Below are 15,595 nucleotides of genomic sequence, written 5' to 3'. Positions count from 1 at the left end.
AATAAATCACATTGACTGTTTCTGAGGAGTACCCCAACCCCAATGTGTAAACCTATTCATAATAGTCCATCCACAGGGATGTTATTTTCTTAGAATGGAACAGCCTGAGTGGGCCTTGGCACATGTTGTTTGTAAGATACAAACTGAAATAAAGCTCTAAAGCACTGTTGCTCTGAACTCTGGGTTCTTAGTGTCTGTCTCTTATCTCACTAATTGCCCTGTTAAACTTCCAGTCCACCTGCAGCTCCCCACTCAGCCCTGATTCCCCACTCAGTCCTGATTCACAAAAGATGTAGTGCAGCACTAAAAGGAATCATTATAGCCCAGCCGTCTCCACCAGGGAGCCTTGAGCTAACATAAACACAGACCTGGTTTCCTGGGAAACAGCACCACTGGCATTGCAAAGATATGTATAAAAAAAGAGCAAGAAGGGGAGGAGAAGCCAGAAAAGTAGGGTGATCTGTGTGACAACATGTAGTACTAAATATGTTTGTGGAGAGTCACTGAGGGTTTGCCCCGAGCAAACATCAGGAAATCAGTCGGAAAACAGAAAGATTCCATTACTGAGAGAGTCTCTTAAGATCAGTCGGATCTTATTTGACTTTTTTTTAACTAAATACAGATATTGTTTTTCTAATCAACTCCTAAAACACAGGCTTGACTTGTCAAACAGTTTTAAACTCATCCGGCAATTTAGATTATTTATGATCAAGTCAAAACAAACTCATTGGCACTGTGGAGTAGTTTATGTAAGGAATAATTGACAACAGACTGTTTTATTTATACTAAATGCACATGCAGTTACAGGAAACTATTACCTTCATTGTCCTTCAGGGTAAAGTTTGGATTCTCTGGAAGGTCTTCTGGTAAAGCAAATGAGAACCCACCATTGGCAAAGTTATCCTTGTCTGTGGCCCTGATGGTTTGAATCACCTACGAGAAAAAAAAAAAAAACACAAAAAGAGATAGAGAACAGGTGAAACAAGAAAAAAAGGAGGAACGAAAAGAAGCTTAGTTTGTTCTCCATTCAAAAAATGAAGGATGAATTGAATGAAAAATGGCACTTAAAATATCTAGAAGAGGCACTTTGCTTCTCCAAGAGAAAGGGTTTGTCACTCCCTATAACCCATAAATGTAATTGCACCACCTGGGCTTCTTCTTCCTCTCCACATTTGAAAGACATTAACTTCAGACTGCTGACCTAAAGCCCCATGCCCAGTGGGTTGTCTGGATCACAGACATTGAATAGATAGCTGGCTTCAAGCATAGCTCAGTCTTATGATGTTTTGTCAGCTTGTTAACCTAATTGGCTCCTGCTAGCACATCAACTACAAGTGGGAATCTCCTCATGCAGAGTATAGGCCAATTATTGAAGCTCTTCATCTGTCTGTGCTGCACAATCTATATGAGATCAGGGATTTCTCTCTCTAGGGCAATTTCACACTAGAGATTTTGGAACATACCCAATTCTGATTGCTGTTAGAGTTCAGTTTCTTTGGTAGGTGTGTAAGTGGTTTTAAAACTCAAAAGCAAACTACAAACATCAACTGCTTGAAAAAGGTGGCCTGCACCTTTTAGCATGCACTAATCAGCTGTGAGCTCGAGGTGACTGTGGCAGCAGGGGTGTGGTCGAGCGCCAGTCCGGAGAATGAGAACGCGGTAAGGGCTCTTGCACCTGAGCTAAATTATGTCCAACACCTGTCTCTAATTCCAGTGAGCATGGGGAGAGTGGCATATAAATGGCCACACCGCCGTCAGAGAGAGAGAGAATTACACGAGTGAGCACTGACTGGCATGTCTTATTGAGTGTTTTTATGTTATTGTGAAGCTGAAGACTCAGATAATTTTGTTAACAAAGTACCTATTGTGAAGCTGAAGACTCAGAGAAGTTTATGTTGAGAAAGACACTGATCTGATTATACTGAGAAAAGCACAGAGAAGAGTGCACGCAGAGTGTTGAAGGCATAGAATTAAAGAGCCTTACTTGACTGTATCACTGCTCTCTGTCTCCTCCCTTCCATCTCTGAGCTTGAACGTGTTACACTGGTGCAAAAACCTGGGATCTGGAAGTACACACCATGGAGTCCTCCCGGATGGCCGAGATCCTCCAGTCCCTCGCCAGCCTACATCAGAGTCTCCAACAATCCCTGCTTGAGCTGCGTCAAGACCAGGATCACCGGTTCTTTGAGATCCTGCGAGCACAAGAAGAGGACCGGCATGCAATCCAGAGCCTCCTCGGCCATGAGAGAGCCCCGGCCGTGACCCTGGAAAACCACAGCTCCCTTCCCCCACCCAAGCTCTTGAAAATTGGGGCAGAAAATGACAGCAAGGCTTTCCTCAATCTGTTTAAACAGACCGCCGAGATCTGGGGCTGGCCGTGTGAACAGTGGGTTGCCAGGCGCCTTCCGTTGTTGTCCGGGTAAGCCCAGCTTGCTGCCCAAAAATTGCCGCTGGCCAGTCTGCAGGGGGTGGGTCGTAGTCCAGAGCAGTACCGCCAGCTCTTCCGGTCCTTGAAGCTGGGGAAGACCGCCCATTTGCCTTATCCCATCGGCTCCGAGATGCATGCCAGAAATTGCTGCTGGCGGGGAACCGTGATGTCGTGGGAGTGCTCGACCAGGTGGTACTGGAGCAGCTAATCCTTCGTCTGCCAAAAGGAATGGCGGAATGGGTCCAGTGCCACCGCCCGACGTCGCTGGAGGAAGCTGTCCAACTTGCTGAGGATCATATGGTGGAGTACCCAAGGGCAGAAGAGCCCTCCCCTCTCTCTCTCTTTCTCTCCCCTCCCCCTGTGTGTTCCCCATTTCCTCTTACTCTCCTCTCTCCCCAGAGACCATTCCTGCCCCGCGGAGGGGAGGAGCTCCACCTCTGTGGCCAGTTTCCTCCTGCCTCTAGAGTGCCCCGCCACTTTCCTCCTCAGGTGGAAGTGTCCACCGACACAGGTGTGGGCATGGCGTCTGGGCCAGCCTACTGGGGTTGCAGGGATCAGGGGCACTTCCGGGATCAATGCACTGTGATGGAGCTGGGGACAGTGGTCCGGATCCCCGACACCCCGCAGGCTGCCCCCGACCTGGCCGGAGCGTACCAGATATCGGTAAGGATCAAGGGTGTACTCACCAAGCATTGGTGGACACAGGTTGTAATCAAACCATGGTCCACCAATGCTTGGTTCAACACAAGGCATTGGGCACAGATAAAATGGTGAGGGTGAAGTCTGTGCATGGGGATATTCATAAATACTCTATGATGACCCTGCGGATTAAATTTCAGGGAACAAAACAGTGTAGAGGACGCGGTTAGTTCCCGCCTCAACCATCTGCTGATTTTGGGGACTAATTGGCCTGAATTCAGAAATATATTAAAGGGAATATGTGCAGATGGGTCCTGCTTAAAAGCGATGAGATGTGATTTGTATGATGCTCTGGCAGGGAAGGCGGAGCCAGGGCGGTCTTGTCAGCTCCACGTCAAGATGACGTGAGAGGGGATTTCCCGAAGGGGATTTCAGTCGAGAGATGAAACCCTTAAGCATGCCTTCGACCAAGTGAGAGTGATAGATGTTCAACAACTACGGCCAAGTGTCGCACTTTCATATCCCTATTTTATGATTATAAACAAGCGGTTGTATAGAGTGACGCAGGACACGCAAACAAAATAAGATACAATCCAGCTTTTAATACCACGGAGCCACTGGAAATGGTGTTCCAGGTGGCTCACTATAATCCGATGGCAGGTCACCTAGGGGAAAGGAAAACATTGAACCGCTTAATCCAATTTTATTGGCCGGGCATTGGCGGTGATGTCCACAGGTGGTGTGCGGCATGCCGGGAATGTCAGCTGTTGAATCCACCGGCCACCCCAAAAGTGTCTTTGCGCCCCGTTCCTCTAATCAAGGTCCCCTTCCAGAGAATTGGTATGGACCTCACCGGGCCATTAGAGCAGACAGCACGTGACATGTCTTTGTATTAATCCTAGTGTATTATGCAATGCGATATCCAGAAGCAGTGCCTCTGTGCAACATCTCAGCACATAGTGTTGCAGAAGCACTCTTCAAAATAATCTCCTGGGTGGGTATTCCAAAAGAAATCCTCACCGATCAGGGCAAAACCTTTATGTCATGGACACTATGCAAGCTTTATGAATTACAATCCACAAACCGATGGCCTGGTGGAGCAATTTAATAAAACCCTTAAGAACATGATTCGTAAACTTGTTCACAAGAATGCTAGAAATTGGGATAAATGGCTCGATCCCCTTTTATTTGCAGTACAAGAGGTCCTGCAAGCCTCCACAGGGTTTTCCCCATTCGAGCTGCTATATGGCCGGTGCCCACGTGGGGTGCTTGACATCATCCACGAAGCTTGGGAGGAGGGACCTTCAGATAGCAAGAATGCATTTCAATACATTCTTGATCTTAGAGCAAAACTCTACACTTTGGGGCAACTAACACAGGAGAATTTGCTCCAAGCTCAATAACGACTGAGCCGACTGTATAATAGGGGAGCTCGTCTGCGGGAATTTGCACAGGGAGATAAGGTACTCATATTACTCCCCACATTGAACTCCAAATTACTCACCAAGTGGCAAGGACACTTTGAGGTCACACGAAGAGTGGGGGACTTCGATTATGAGGTTAAGCGAACCGACAGAGGGGGTGCATGTCAAATATATCACCTCAACCTCCTTAAATTCCGGAGAGGGCGGAGCTTGGGCCGAAGGTGAATATAAAACCTAAACATAGCACTCCAGTCACTCCTGAGTCAGGCAGTGGGGATATGTGGCAGCGGGGGCGTGGTCGAGCGCCCGTCTAGAGAGAAAGAAAGCAGTAAGGGCACTTGCACCTGAGCTAATTTATGTCTAACACCTGTCTCTTATTCCAGTGAGCATGGGGAGAGCGGCATAAAAATGGCCATGCCGCCGCCAGACGAGAGAGACAGAACGACACAAGTGACCAACCATATATGTTGCAGCCTCCCTGAACATGTGCCAGTCAGTACACTCAAAACAGTCCTCAAGAGCAGAGATGGCTCCTGCTGGCCAGGTTTTCACCTGCTTCTGAAGCAGTTTTGTGCATCTGAAGAGCGGTCTGTATGCTGGAATTAACATAACAGAGATGTGGTCTGAGTAGACGAGGTGGGGGTGGGGCTCCGCCCAGTATGCACCTGGGATGTTTGTGTAAACAAGATCAAGCGCGTTCACCCCTCTTGTTGCAAAGTCCACATACTGATGGAACAGCTAAGTGCATTCAATTCTAAAACCCATCCGAAAGTTCAGTTTCAGGCAGCATATGATGTTAAGACAACACAAAATGTTTGACAGACATGGGACAATGGTAATCAGTACATAGATTCAGAATTTTATAATGCTACATTTTATTTAACATGGTTGGTAGTAGGGTTGGGAACCGAGAACTAGTTCTTGTTCAGAATCAGTTCCATTCTTTACAAAATACCGGAAACGGATGATCTTAGTGACTTTCAGTTCACGGTTCCCCTGCGTAAATTTTCCACCGATGCGTCTGGAACACTGTACTGAAATATTCTGACAGTGTTTCCAGCAGTGCATTTCTGCAGCAGCGCTGCCCTCTACTGGGTCTGTAGTGCAAAACACACAAACAAATTACTCTTACGAGCCAGCAATGTTGAATCTACAGTAAAAAACAGACAGTGCCTCCGATATGGTCCGATTCATGAAAGAATGTTTTACCTGGTTCTTTTGAATATACAATGTGAAACATACAGCGCTTCTGGAACAGTCTGATTCCCGAAAGGATGACCCATATAAGCCGATTAATTTGAATCTAAAGCACGAAACATAGCACTTCTGGTCTAGTCATTATTCTAGTCTAGTCAAGTTATTAATGTCTTCATGTCCCCCCGGCATGACATAAATTACCCCCCCTCATCCGTCATCCCTATCTACCTGGAAGAGGGAGGGGACAAGGGGAGGGAAACCAAAACAAATTTGGCACCTACGAGCCGTAATGCCGATTGTGCCAAATTAACAAAAACATTTCAAAAAGAGAGGGAAAGGCCAACACGGAGCAGCAGTGTGAGAGAGAGAGGAGAGAGAGAGAGAGAAAACCAAAAAAAACACTTACTAGTCGATTCTCTGATACACCGGAAATTGGTCTACACCTCGGTCACTCCTCCAACCTCCAATGGATGACAGCCGCGCCTCCCCGGACGGATCGGAGGCAGTATTCCAGCCCCTGGTGGATGGAACGCCCCGTCGTGTTCTTGGGAAACAGAAGGGGACTCCCCTGCCCCTGGCAGCGATTCTTCAGCTCCAGTGCAGGAGGGCCAGGTGAGCCCCCCACCCGCTCGCGGTCGGCGGTCTCATACCCCATCGCGTTTCAGCGGCTGGTAGGGATCTCCTCCGCCCCTGGCAGCGGTCCTGATCGCTCCAGGTGGTCAGTTAGGAGCCCCTTCTCCCTTCATGGTCGACGGCCGTTTGTCTGCTCTCAGGTGGATGGGCTCCTCTGTCCTAAAGCAGATGGTCACGGCTGCTCCATTGGGGTGGACGGTAGTGGCGAGGACTCTACTATGGGGCATACCTCCTCCTTCCCGGATTTTGGCACCAGTGTAAAGAGATTAATGGATAGGAGGTGGCGAGATCCGGCTTGAAAATATAAATAATAGTTTAATGTAGAACTAAACAAAAAGACAAACACAGAAAGTTGTTTGACAGCTGCCCTTAAATCTCTCTCTCTCTGTCCCACTGCAGCTTCCAGTCAGCCTTTATCCCTCTCTGAGGCTTGATTAGCCTGATTGGAGCCATGTGTGTAGCATCACGACCCGGCCCTGCCCTCCACCCTGTTAGACAAATGTACTGTGTTTCGTACCCCAAAGCACAATGTGAGTGGTGCAAGAGTGGTGGAATCGAACTTGGGTTTGAATCATGGCAATCGGAACAATTGTGCAAAGAAGCTAAGAGACTGCACAACAGCTTTTTGTTAAATTACGGTGAATGGTTTCATGCAGCACAGTGTTGTGGATCAATGAAGATCAGATCAAACGGAGAAAAGCTTGCTGTGAGTTGATGCCAGTACATGCAATATGGTTTAGCCTTATCTTTGTGGAAACACTTAATAAAGGACCACAGTATGACAGCAATCTATGATCATCTTGCGCAGTTACAATCACAAATTTTGGTAATTGGAAAGGTTTAATTTCAAAAATGGATAGACCAGTTCGAGCTCAGCAAACCAAAAGTCATTTTCTGCACTTATGAATGGAACTCTGCCTTCTAATGACACGTAAATGGGTTACTTGGATTGGATTAAGTTGCATATAAAAAAGCTCCATGGTGCCTTAAAAGCAGCCTTTAATTAGGCAAAAGTCCAAGATGAAGACTGCAACTTTGTATATAAATAAAAGACTCCCAGTTCCAGGAAGAATGATTTGCCATACCTTTATTTAAAAACAGTTAAGGTTTATCTCCAATACTGTGAACAGAATTGTTTGGAGAGGTCCAGTGATATTAAATCTTAAAATGGCCACCTTCCCTCTGTGTTTAAATTTTGTGTATCCAACTGTTTGTCCGTGGCAGGTGTGAGCACTGGCTCATAGAGCGGAGGCAGGCCTGGCTCATCGACTGGGACGTGGGACACTGGCTTGACCATGACATGGGATACTGGCTCATCGACCGTGATGTGGGATGCTGGCTTATCAGCCATGAAGTGGGTCGCTGGCTCTGCAGCCGTGACTTGGGACGCTGGCTCAGAGGCCGTGCCGTGGGACGCTGACTCTGCACCCATGATGTGGGACACTGGCTCGGCGCCCGTGACGTGGTAAGCTGGCTAGGCGACAGTGATGTGGGAGCCTGGCTCGGCAACCATGACTTGTGACTCTAGCTCGGCGTCCTTGACGTGGGACACTGGCTCGGTGGCCGTGAAGTGGGACCCTGACTCAGCAGCCATGACATGTGAGGCTGGCTCGGTGGCAGTGACTTAAGACCCTGGCTCGGCGGCCGTGACTTGGGACTCTGGCTCGCCGGCCATGATGTGGGACTCTGGCTCGGCAGCCGTGATGTGGGACTCTGGCTCGGCGAGTTCTCTACATATTCCCTCAGGCATGATTCCCCTGACGTAAATGAAGAAGCTGAATTGCTGGGTTAATTTTGTTGTCAGGAATTCTGTAAGGATGCTGGCAATGACAGAGAGACGATGATGATGAATTGTAGAACCAAAGAGCAGTTTATTATTTGAAGCATGAAAACCAAAAACGTGACTACAAAACATAAACATGAACTAAACAAGAATTAACATTACTTGACTTGACTTCCAAACAATGTTACAACACAATTCCTGACCAAGGACCATAGCAAACATGAGGGTACAAATACATGGACAAGGGTAACAAGACAACCAATGAACAGACAGAACTATAAACCAGATAACAAGACTAATATACTTAATAAACCAATGACAAACTAGAACTGAAAATGAGTTAAGACAATAAACCAATGAAAACAAGACACACGAACATGGAGGGAAACAGTATGATCACATGACTTGACATGGGTTCAGGAAATCACATGAAATGGCAGGGAAATAGGTAATACCATGACAAGGAACAACATTTCAAAATAAAATACATAAAAACAAAACATTAACAAAAACACATCTAGACATAACATGTGTTGTTCCCGTGTTTACCTGTGCGTCTATTGCATGGGTGTAGATGTGAATTTGTGTATGTTTTCATTTGTCAAGTCAAGTCAATTTTATTTGTATAGCGCCTTTCACAACACACATCGTTTCAAAGCAGCTTTACAGAAGATAAGGCATTAACAGACAATAAAACGAATGTCTATAATGTCGATGAATCATCATTGTGTAATTAGATAAAATACGATTGTTTATCGCGTGTGGCCCTGCGATGGACTGGCGACCTGTCCAGGGTGTCCCCTGCCTTTCGCCCAATGTTAGCTGGGATAGGCTCCAGCCCCCCGCGACCCTGTACACAGGATAAGCGGTTGACGATGGATGGATGGATGTTTATCGCGTTTAAAAACAAGTAATTAAATAATATTTGTATTAATAACCCTAGTGAGCAAGCTGAAAGCGACTGTGGCAAGGAACACAAAACTCCATAAGATGTTGATTAATGGAGGAAAAATAACATTGGGAGAAACCAGACTCACTGTGGGGGCCAGTTCCCCTCTGGATAACATCATGAATATAATGTAAATATTATGTATGTATAGTTAAAGTCATGGTTTAAAATGATTAAACTAAGTAAGTGTTAAGGGTCAGTGTTTAAACATCGATTTTGTTTGAACTGTAAGATTAATGACCAGTATCTTTGAAGTCCATCTTGGATTAACTGCAGAATTTCACATAGGTGCAATTGTCCTTGTTAATTGGCTGATGAAGGCTTTTGTTAGCAATTGTTAGTCTATGCATTCCATTTCAAGATCGTAGTCCATCAATAGACTGAGGTGATGCAGGCAGAGATCAGGGATGTGAAATGCAGTTCAACCCGAGGTTGAGACAGGGAAAAAAATTAAATAATATAAGCATAGATGCCATTCAATTTATTGAAGAGATATAAATCATGATCAAATTTTCTGGTTTCTGGTTCCGGCAGACTAAACTAAAGCAGCCTAATTGTGGGTTGGAGGATAAATTAGGTGTATGCCTGGCTAAATAGATGAGTCTTTATTCTAGACTTAAACTTAGTGAGTGTGTCTGAGTCCCGAACATTGTTAGGGAGACTATTCCATAGTTTAGGAGCCAAATATGAAAAGGATCTTCCTCCTTTTGTGGATTTGGATATTCTAGGAACTATTAACAGGCCAGAATTTTGCGATCGTAATGAACGTGATGGAATATAGCGTGGTAGAAGGTCACTTAAGTATTGCGGAGCTAGACCATTCAAAGCTTTGTATGTAGTTAACAGAATTTAAAAATTAATACGGAATTTAACAGGTAGCCAATGTAACGATGATAAAATGGGTCTAATATGATCATATTTCTTGGTTCTTGTTAGCACTCTGGCTGCTGCATTTTGAACCAATTGCAGATTATGTATTGATTTTGCTGGACATCCTACCAGTAATGCATTACATAATCTAGTCTTGAGGTCATGAATGCATGAATTCGTTTGAATTTGTCAGCAACAGTGAGCATGTGCTGTAATTTAGCAATATTTCTTAGGTGGAAGAATGCTGTTCTACAAACATTGGTAATTAAATTTTCAAATTACAGATTGTTTTAAAATATAACACCTAAGTTCTTCGCTGTTTAAGATGATGTAACAGTACATCCATCTAGAGTCAAATTATATTTTAGCGGCTTATTTTCAGAGTTTTTTGGTTCAATAATTAGTACCTCTGTTTTGTCAGAATTGAGTAGAAGGAACTTTCTGGCCATCCAATCATTTATTTCATTGATACATGCAGCTAATTTCGAGAATTGTGAAATCTCATCAGGTTTTGAAGAAATATAAAGTTGTGTATTGTCGGCATAGCAGTGGAAACTTATTCCACGATTCCTGATAATATCTCCCAGGGGAAGCATATACATGGAGAAAAGCAGAGGCCCTAAAACTGATCCCTGTGGCACTCCATATTTTACTTTTGTTTGGTTTGACAAATCATCATTTACATAGACAAAGTAGTAGCGGTCTGATAAATATGACCAAAACCATGCTAATACAACTCCACAAATTCCATCATAATTCTACAGCCCATTCAAGAGAATGTTGTGATCTATCGTGTCGAATGCATCACTAAGATCTAAAAGCACTAGAAGAGAAATGCAGCTGCGATCAGTTGATAAGAGCAAATCATTGTAAACTTTAAGTGCAGTCTCTGTACTGTGATGAGTCCTAAATCCTGACTAAAATTCTTCGTATATACTATTTCTCTGTATAAATGAACATATTTGGGAGGATACTTCTTTTTCTAGTATTTTTGACATAAACGGGAGATTTGAAATCGGTCTATAATTAGCCAATTCTCCAGGATCAAGTTGTGGCTTCTTAATAAGTGGTTTGATATCTGCCATTTTAAAGTTTCTTGGGACATGTCCTAAGCATAGCGAGGAGTTAATAATATTAAGAGGAGGTTCTGAGATTACAGGGGATACCTCTTTTAAGAGCTTAGTTGGTATAGCATCTAACAAACATGTTGTGGCTGTTGATGTTTCGATAAGTTTTGTTAGCTCTTTATGACCTATGACAGAGAAGGATTGAAGTTTCACGTGAGGAAAATGATTAGACATTGTTTTCTGAGGTGCTATGACAGATGATTGCATAATTCCAAATTTATTTCTGATTATTTCAATTTTATCTGTAAAGAAATTCATGAAGTCATTACTCTTGTGCTGCAATGGAATATCTGGTTCTGTTGAGGCTTTATTCCTAACCAATTTAGCCACAGTACTGAATAAACATCTAGGACTGTTGTGGTTTTTTTCTATGAGTTTACTCAAATATGCTGACCTGGCTGATCCATGCACCACGAAATACTTCTAATTTTGTATTTTTCCACATGCGCTCCATTTTCTGAGCTGCTCTCTTGATAGCATGAGTGTGATCATTGTACCATGGTGCAGGGTATATTTCTTTAATTTTCTTTAATTGAAGTGGGACGACAATATCAAGAGTGGTAGAGAAGACTGCATTTATATTTTTTGTTATTTCATGAAGTTCTTCTGGACTCTGGAAGATTATTAGTGAAGCTATCTTTAGTGGTCGAAAGAATAGTTCTATCTGAAGGATAGCATGGTGTAGATTGAGTAATATTAGCTGATTGCAGCATACAAGAGACGAGGTAATGATCCGAGATGTCATCGCTCTGCTGCAGAATTTCTATATTATCAACATCAACTCAATATTACAGAATTAAATCTAGTGTATGATTATGGAGATGAGTTGGTCCTGTTACATTTTGTCTGACTCCAAGAGAGTTGAGAATATTGATAAATGCTAATCCCAATGTATCATTTTCATTATCTATGTGAATATTAAAGTCACCAACAACTAAAGCTCTATCTACAGTAACTACAAGATCTGATAAAAAATTAGCAAATTCACCAAGGAATTCAGAATAAGGCCCGGGTGATCTATACATTGTAGCAAGGACAAAAGACGACAGAGATTTTTTATTTATATCTGACGGTGTCACATTAAGCATTATTAGTTCAAAAGACTTATATTTATATCCTGTCCTCTGAGTAACACCAAAAACTTCACTGTAAATTGTAGCAACACCTCCTTCTCGACCCTTCAGACAAGGCTCATTTTTATAACAATAACCTGGGGGAGTAGATTCATTTAAATGAATATATTCACCCGGTTTAAGCCAGGTTTCAGTCAAACAGAGTGCATCCAATATATGATCTGTAATCATTTAATTAACAATTAGTGCTTTGGTAGAAAGAGCTCTAATGTTTAGTAGCCCTATTTTTATAGGATGTGTATTTTTTATTTGTTTGTTTTGTTCAGGTTTGACCTTAAGCAAATTTTTTATAAATGATTTAGTGAGGGTATTGTGTTTGGTAGTTCGGGGAACAGACACAGTCTATATGAGATGTCTAGGTGATACAGTCTCTATGTGTTGTAGTTTATGTGACCTGTGTGTCATCTCAAGGCAGCTCGCAGACGTTTGGATTAACCAGTTTGTCTGCTTCCTGACCTGGGCCCCAGTTAGTCAAATACTATCATTAAGACTATAAGTCAAATTACTAGAGAGGAGAACGGCACCTTCCCTGGAGTTTGTCTCTCTTTAACAGGTCAGGTCTACACCAAAAACTCTTCCAATTGTCTTTAAATCCTATTTTATTCTTCAGACACCACTCAGACATCCAGCCATTCAGTGACACTAATCTACTATAAACCTCGTCACCACGACGAGCAGGAAGGGGACCAGAGCATATTACAGTGTCTGACATTGTTTTTGCAAATTCACACACCTCTTTAACATTATCTTTAGTGATCTCCGACTGGCGAAGCAGGATGTCGTTAGTGCCGACATGGATAACAATTTTAGAAAATCTACATTTAGCATTAGCCAGCATTTGTAAATTTTATTTGATGTCAGACACTCTGGCCCCCGAAATGCAATCAACAATAGTGGCTGGAGTCTCTAGTTCCATGTTACTTACAATAGAATTGCCGATAACAAGGGCTTTTTCAACATGATTCTCAGTGGGTGTATCACTGAGTGGGGAGAATCGATTGCAAACTCTATCAGGAACGGGAGAGTTGTGTCTCTTTGCTGAGCGAGTATGCCGCTGAGACATCACCCAAATGCCCTGCTGCAGGGGCTGTACAGCCGGAACCAAAGTTTTTATGTTGCTCTCTCTACTACTCGTATCCGAAACAGTATCTACAGTCTTCTCTTTCTCACTGACCTCCACTAGCGTTCGGATGCGAGTCTCTAACTCATTAACCTTCTCTGTCAGCCTGACTAGTTCCTTACATTTATCACAAGCGAATCTATTGAATTAGTCTGCATGAGAAGGAAAAATATAGTATTAAAAGGAAAGTACACCCAAACCTTACAATTCTGTTGTCATTTACTCACCCTCATCATGTTTTTCTAAACAGTATGACCTAATTTCAACAGCTCTATGGAAAAAAGATGCCATAAAAGTGAATGGTGACTGAGGCTAACATTCTGTCTGAAATCTAATTTTGTGTTCCACGAAAGAAACAAAGTCTATATCATAAAGTCTAGGTTTATATCAAAGTGGTTGCAGAATTTTCATTTTTGGATGAACCTACCTTTTAACCACAGCAAAAGGAAGAGGCTTGAGAAAACAGAAAAAAATTCAGAAAAAGTGCAGGGGCAAAAGGAAGGAAAGAAAGAGACAGTATAGCAGATAGGAGAATGACGCAGGGAGGGAGTTTCATGGTTCAGATGGAAGACGAACACGGAATGAGACAGGTTGAAACTGAATGATAGGTAACTGAGTAAAAAGGGACACTTAGAAAAGGACTGAGTGGAGATAACTAACCTGGCCAGCCTTGGAGCTTTCACACACAATGAGGGTGCTGTCTTTGGCAATATAGGGGGCATTGTCATTGACATCCAAGACCTGGACTGTGACTGGAACAAAGCTCACCAGATTTGGATTGTCTAGAAAACAAACATGCAATCATGGGGGTGTTGATTTATTTATAAGAAGAAAAAAAGCCCTTGAAGATTGATGTATGAGGGATTTTGCATGATTTCATTCACGGCATATCTGGACAAGACAGAGACAGGCGTACAATTTGGATCAACATTTGAAGATGAATACCATCTTTTATGCCAAAGAAAGTTATTGTTGCCCTGAAATCTGGTTCAAGTAATTTACAATCCAATTTTATTATAGAACATTGTATTATACACTAAATGTCCAAAAGTATGCGTACACCCAAATGCCACACACATAGGATCTGCAAGAGGTCTGCAACCCGACCAAGGCCCAACAGGACCTGAGAAACTGACAGGGTTTCTGGCAGGGTTCGGTCACTTTTTCAAGTTTGATGTCTGGTTTGGGTTCGGGTTTGTAATTAACAAATAAATAAAAACTGACTTCCTCGCTTGTTTCTGTTATGAATACCCTGTCTTGTTTCACTGTTGCCCTTTTGTTTTACCATTGTTGTCACTTTTGCATTTCTTAGTTTTCACTTTAGTCCCTTATGTAACTCCATAGTCTCTTTGTTAGCGTTCGTGTTTCCTCTGTTCATTGTTTTCACCTGTTCTCATTAGTTTGCCTTTTACTTCTGTTAATCACCTTGTTATCTTGTTTGAGTTCTGTTTGTTCATTGGTCCCTTTTTCCCTTGTTTATGTATTTATACCCTGTGTCTTTGTTCAGTCTTCGTCTATCGTTGTTTGGTGTTAACCCAGTGTGTGTTTCCTCCTCGAGTCCCCTGTTTTGCTCACGTCGTGTGTAGTTTACTATTTTATGTTTATTTCCCCATCGTGGGTTGTTCCTTTGTGTTTTCCTGTTTTGGTTCGCTCAATAAAGTTCAAGCTGCGTTTGGATCCGCATTTCCTCGTCTGCCTCGTTACTCAAGCATAACAGTTTCACACATGCAATCTCATTCACAGACCCAGTGAATTTACACTGAACATGTTTTTGCGAGCGTCGACTGCTCTGTTTTTCCATTGTTTTCCTATGTTAACACATGCTGGATAGACATGTTTGACTGTTGCACCATGTCTCGCTGTTCTTCAGCATCTCGAGCAGGACCAGCAAATTATTTTAGACATTATGTCAAGTTAAAAAATCTTGCCCTGCATGTTGAGACACCTGTGTTCTGTTTCATTCGTTGCGTAGCAGCTAGCTTGTTTTTAGCGCAGATGTCCTGCTGAATGTTCTGAACAATTTCAGGCTGCAAAGACAGGGACTGTTACATTGATTTACATTATTCCATAAGCACTACAACAACTGTGCATTTGTTTTCCACATTCATACAAATCAGGTGTACTACTGTTTATGACTTTATAAATATGTATTTTTCGCACTACTACTCACGCACTGCTATGTTATGATATCGAAACACTTTTACTCTAATGCATCATTTGAAAAACAATATATTTTAGCGCTTGTATTGCAGACCCACCTACATTGTCACACATATTCAAACATGACTAGCT

At 42.9% G+C, this 15,595-nt stretch overlaps 1 protein-coding gene across 1 annotated transcript in view; it reads right to left on the bottom strand.

Moving 5' to 3' along the window:
- LOC127649039 (cadherin-18-like) overlaps window positions 1–15,595 on the bottom strand; it is a 113,383-nt gene that overhangs the window by 15,799 nt on the left and 81,989 nt on the right. The window contains exons 9-10 of the mRNA XM_052133925.1: window positions 13,964–14,085; window positions 819–933 (exon numbers count right to left, since the gene is read on the bottom strand). Coding sequence (XP_051989885.1) covers window positions 819–933; window positions 13,964–14,085 — 237 coding nt within the window. The remainder of the gene's footprint in view (window positions 1–818; window positions 934–13,963; window positions 14,086–15,595) is intronic.

The sequence above is a fragment of the Xyrauchen texanus genome, chromosome 9 (genome assembly GCF_025860055.1).
Source record: "Xyrauchen texanus isolate HMW12.3.18 chromosome 9, RBS_HiC_50CHRs, whole genome shotgun sequence".
NCBI classification, from domain to species: Eukaryota; Metazoa; Chordata; class Actinopteri; order Cypriniformes; family Catostomidae; genus Xyrauchen; species Xyrauchen texanus.
This window is presented reverse-complemented; position numbering and strand designations above follow the sequence as displayed.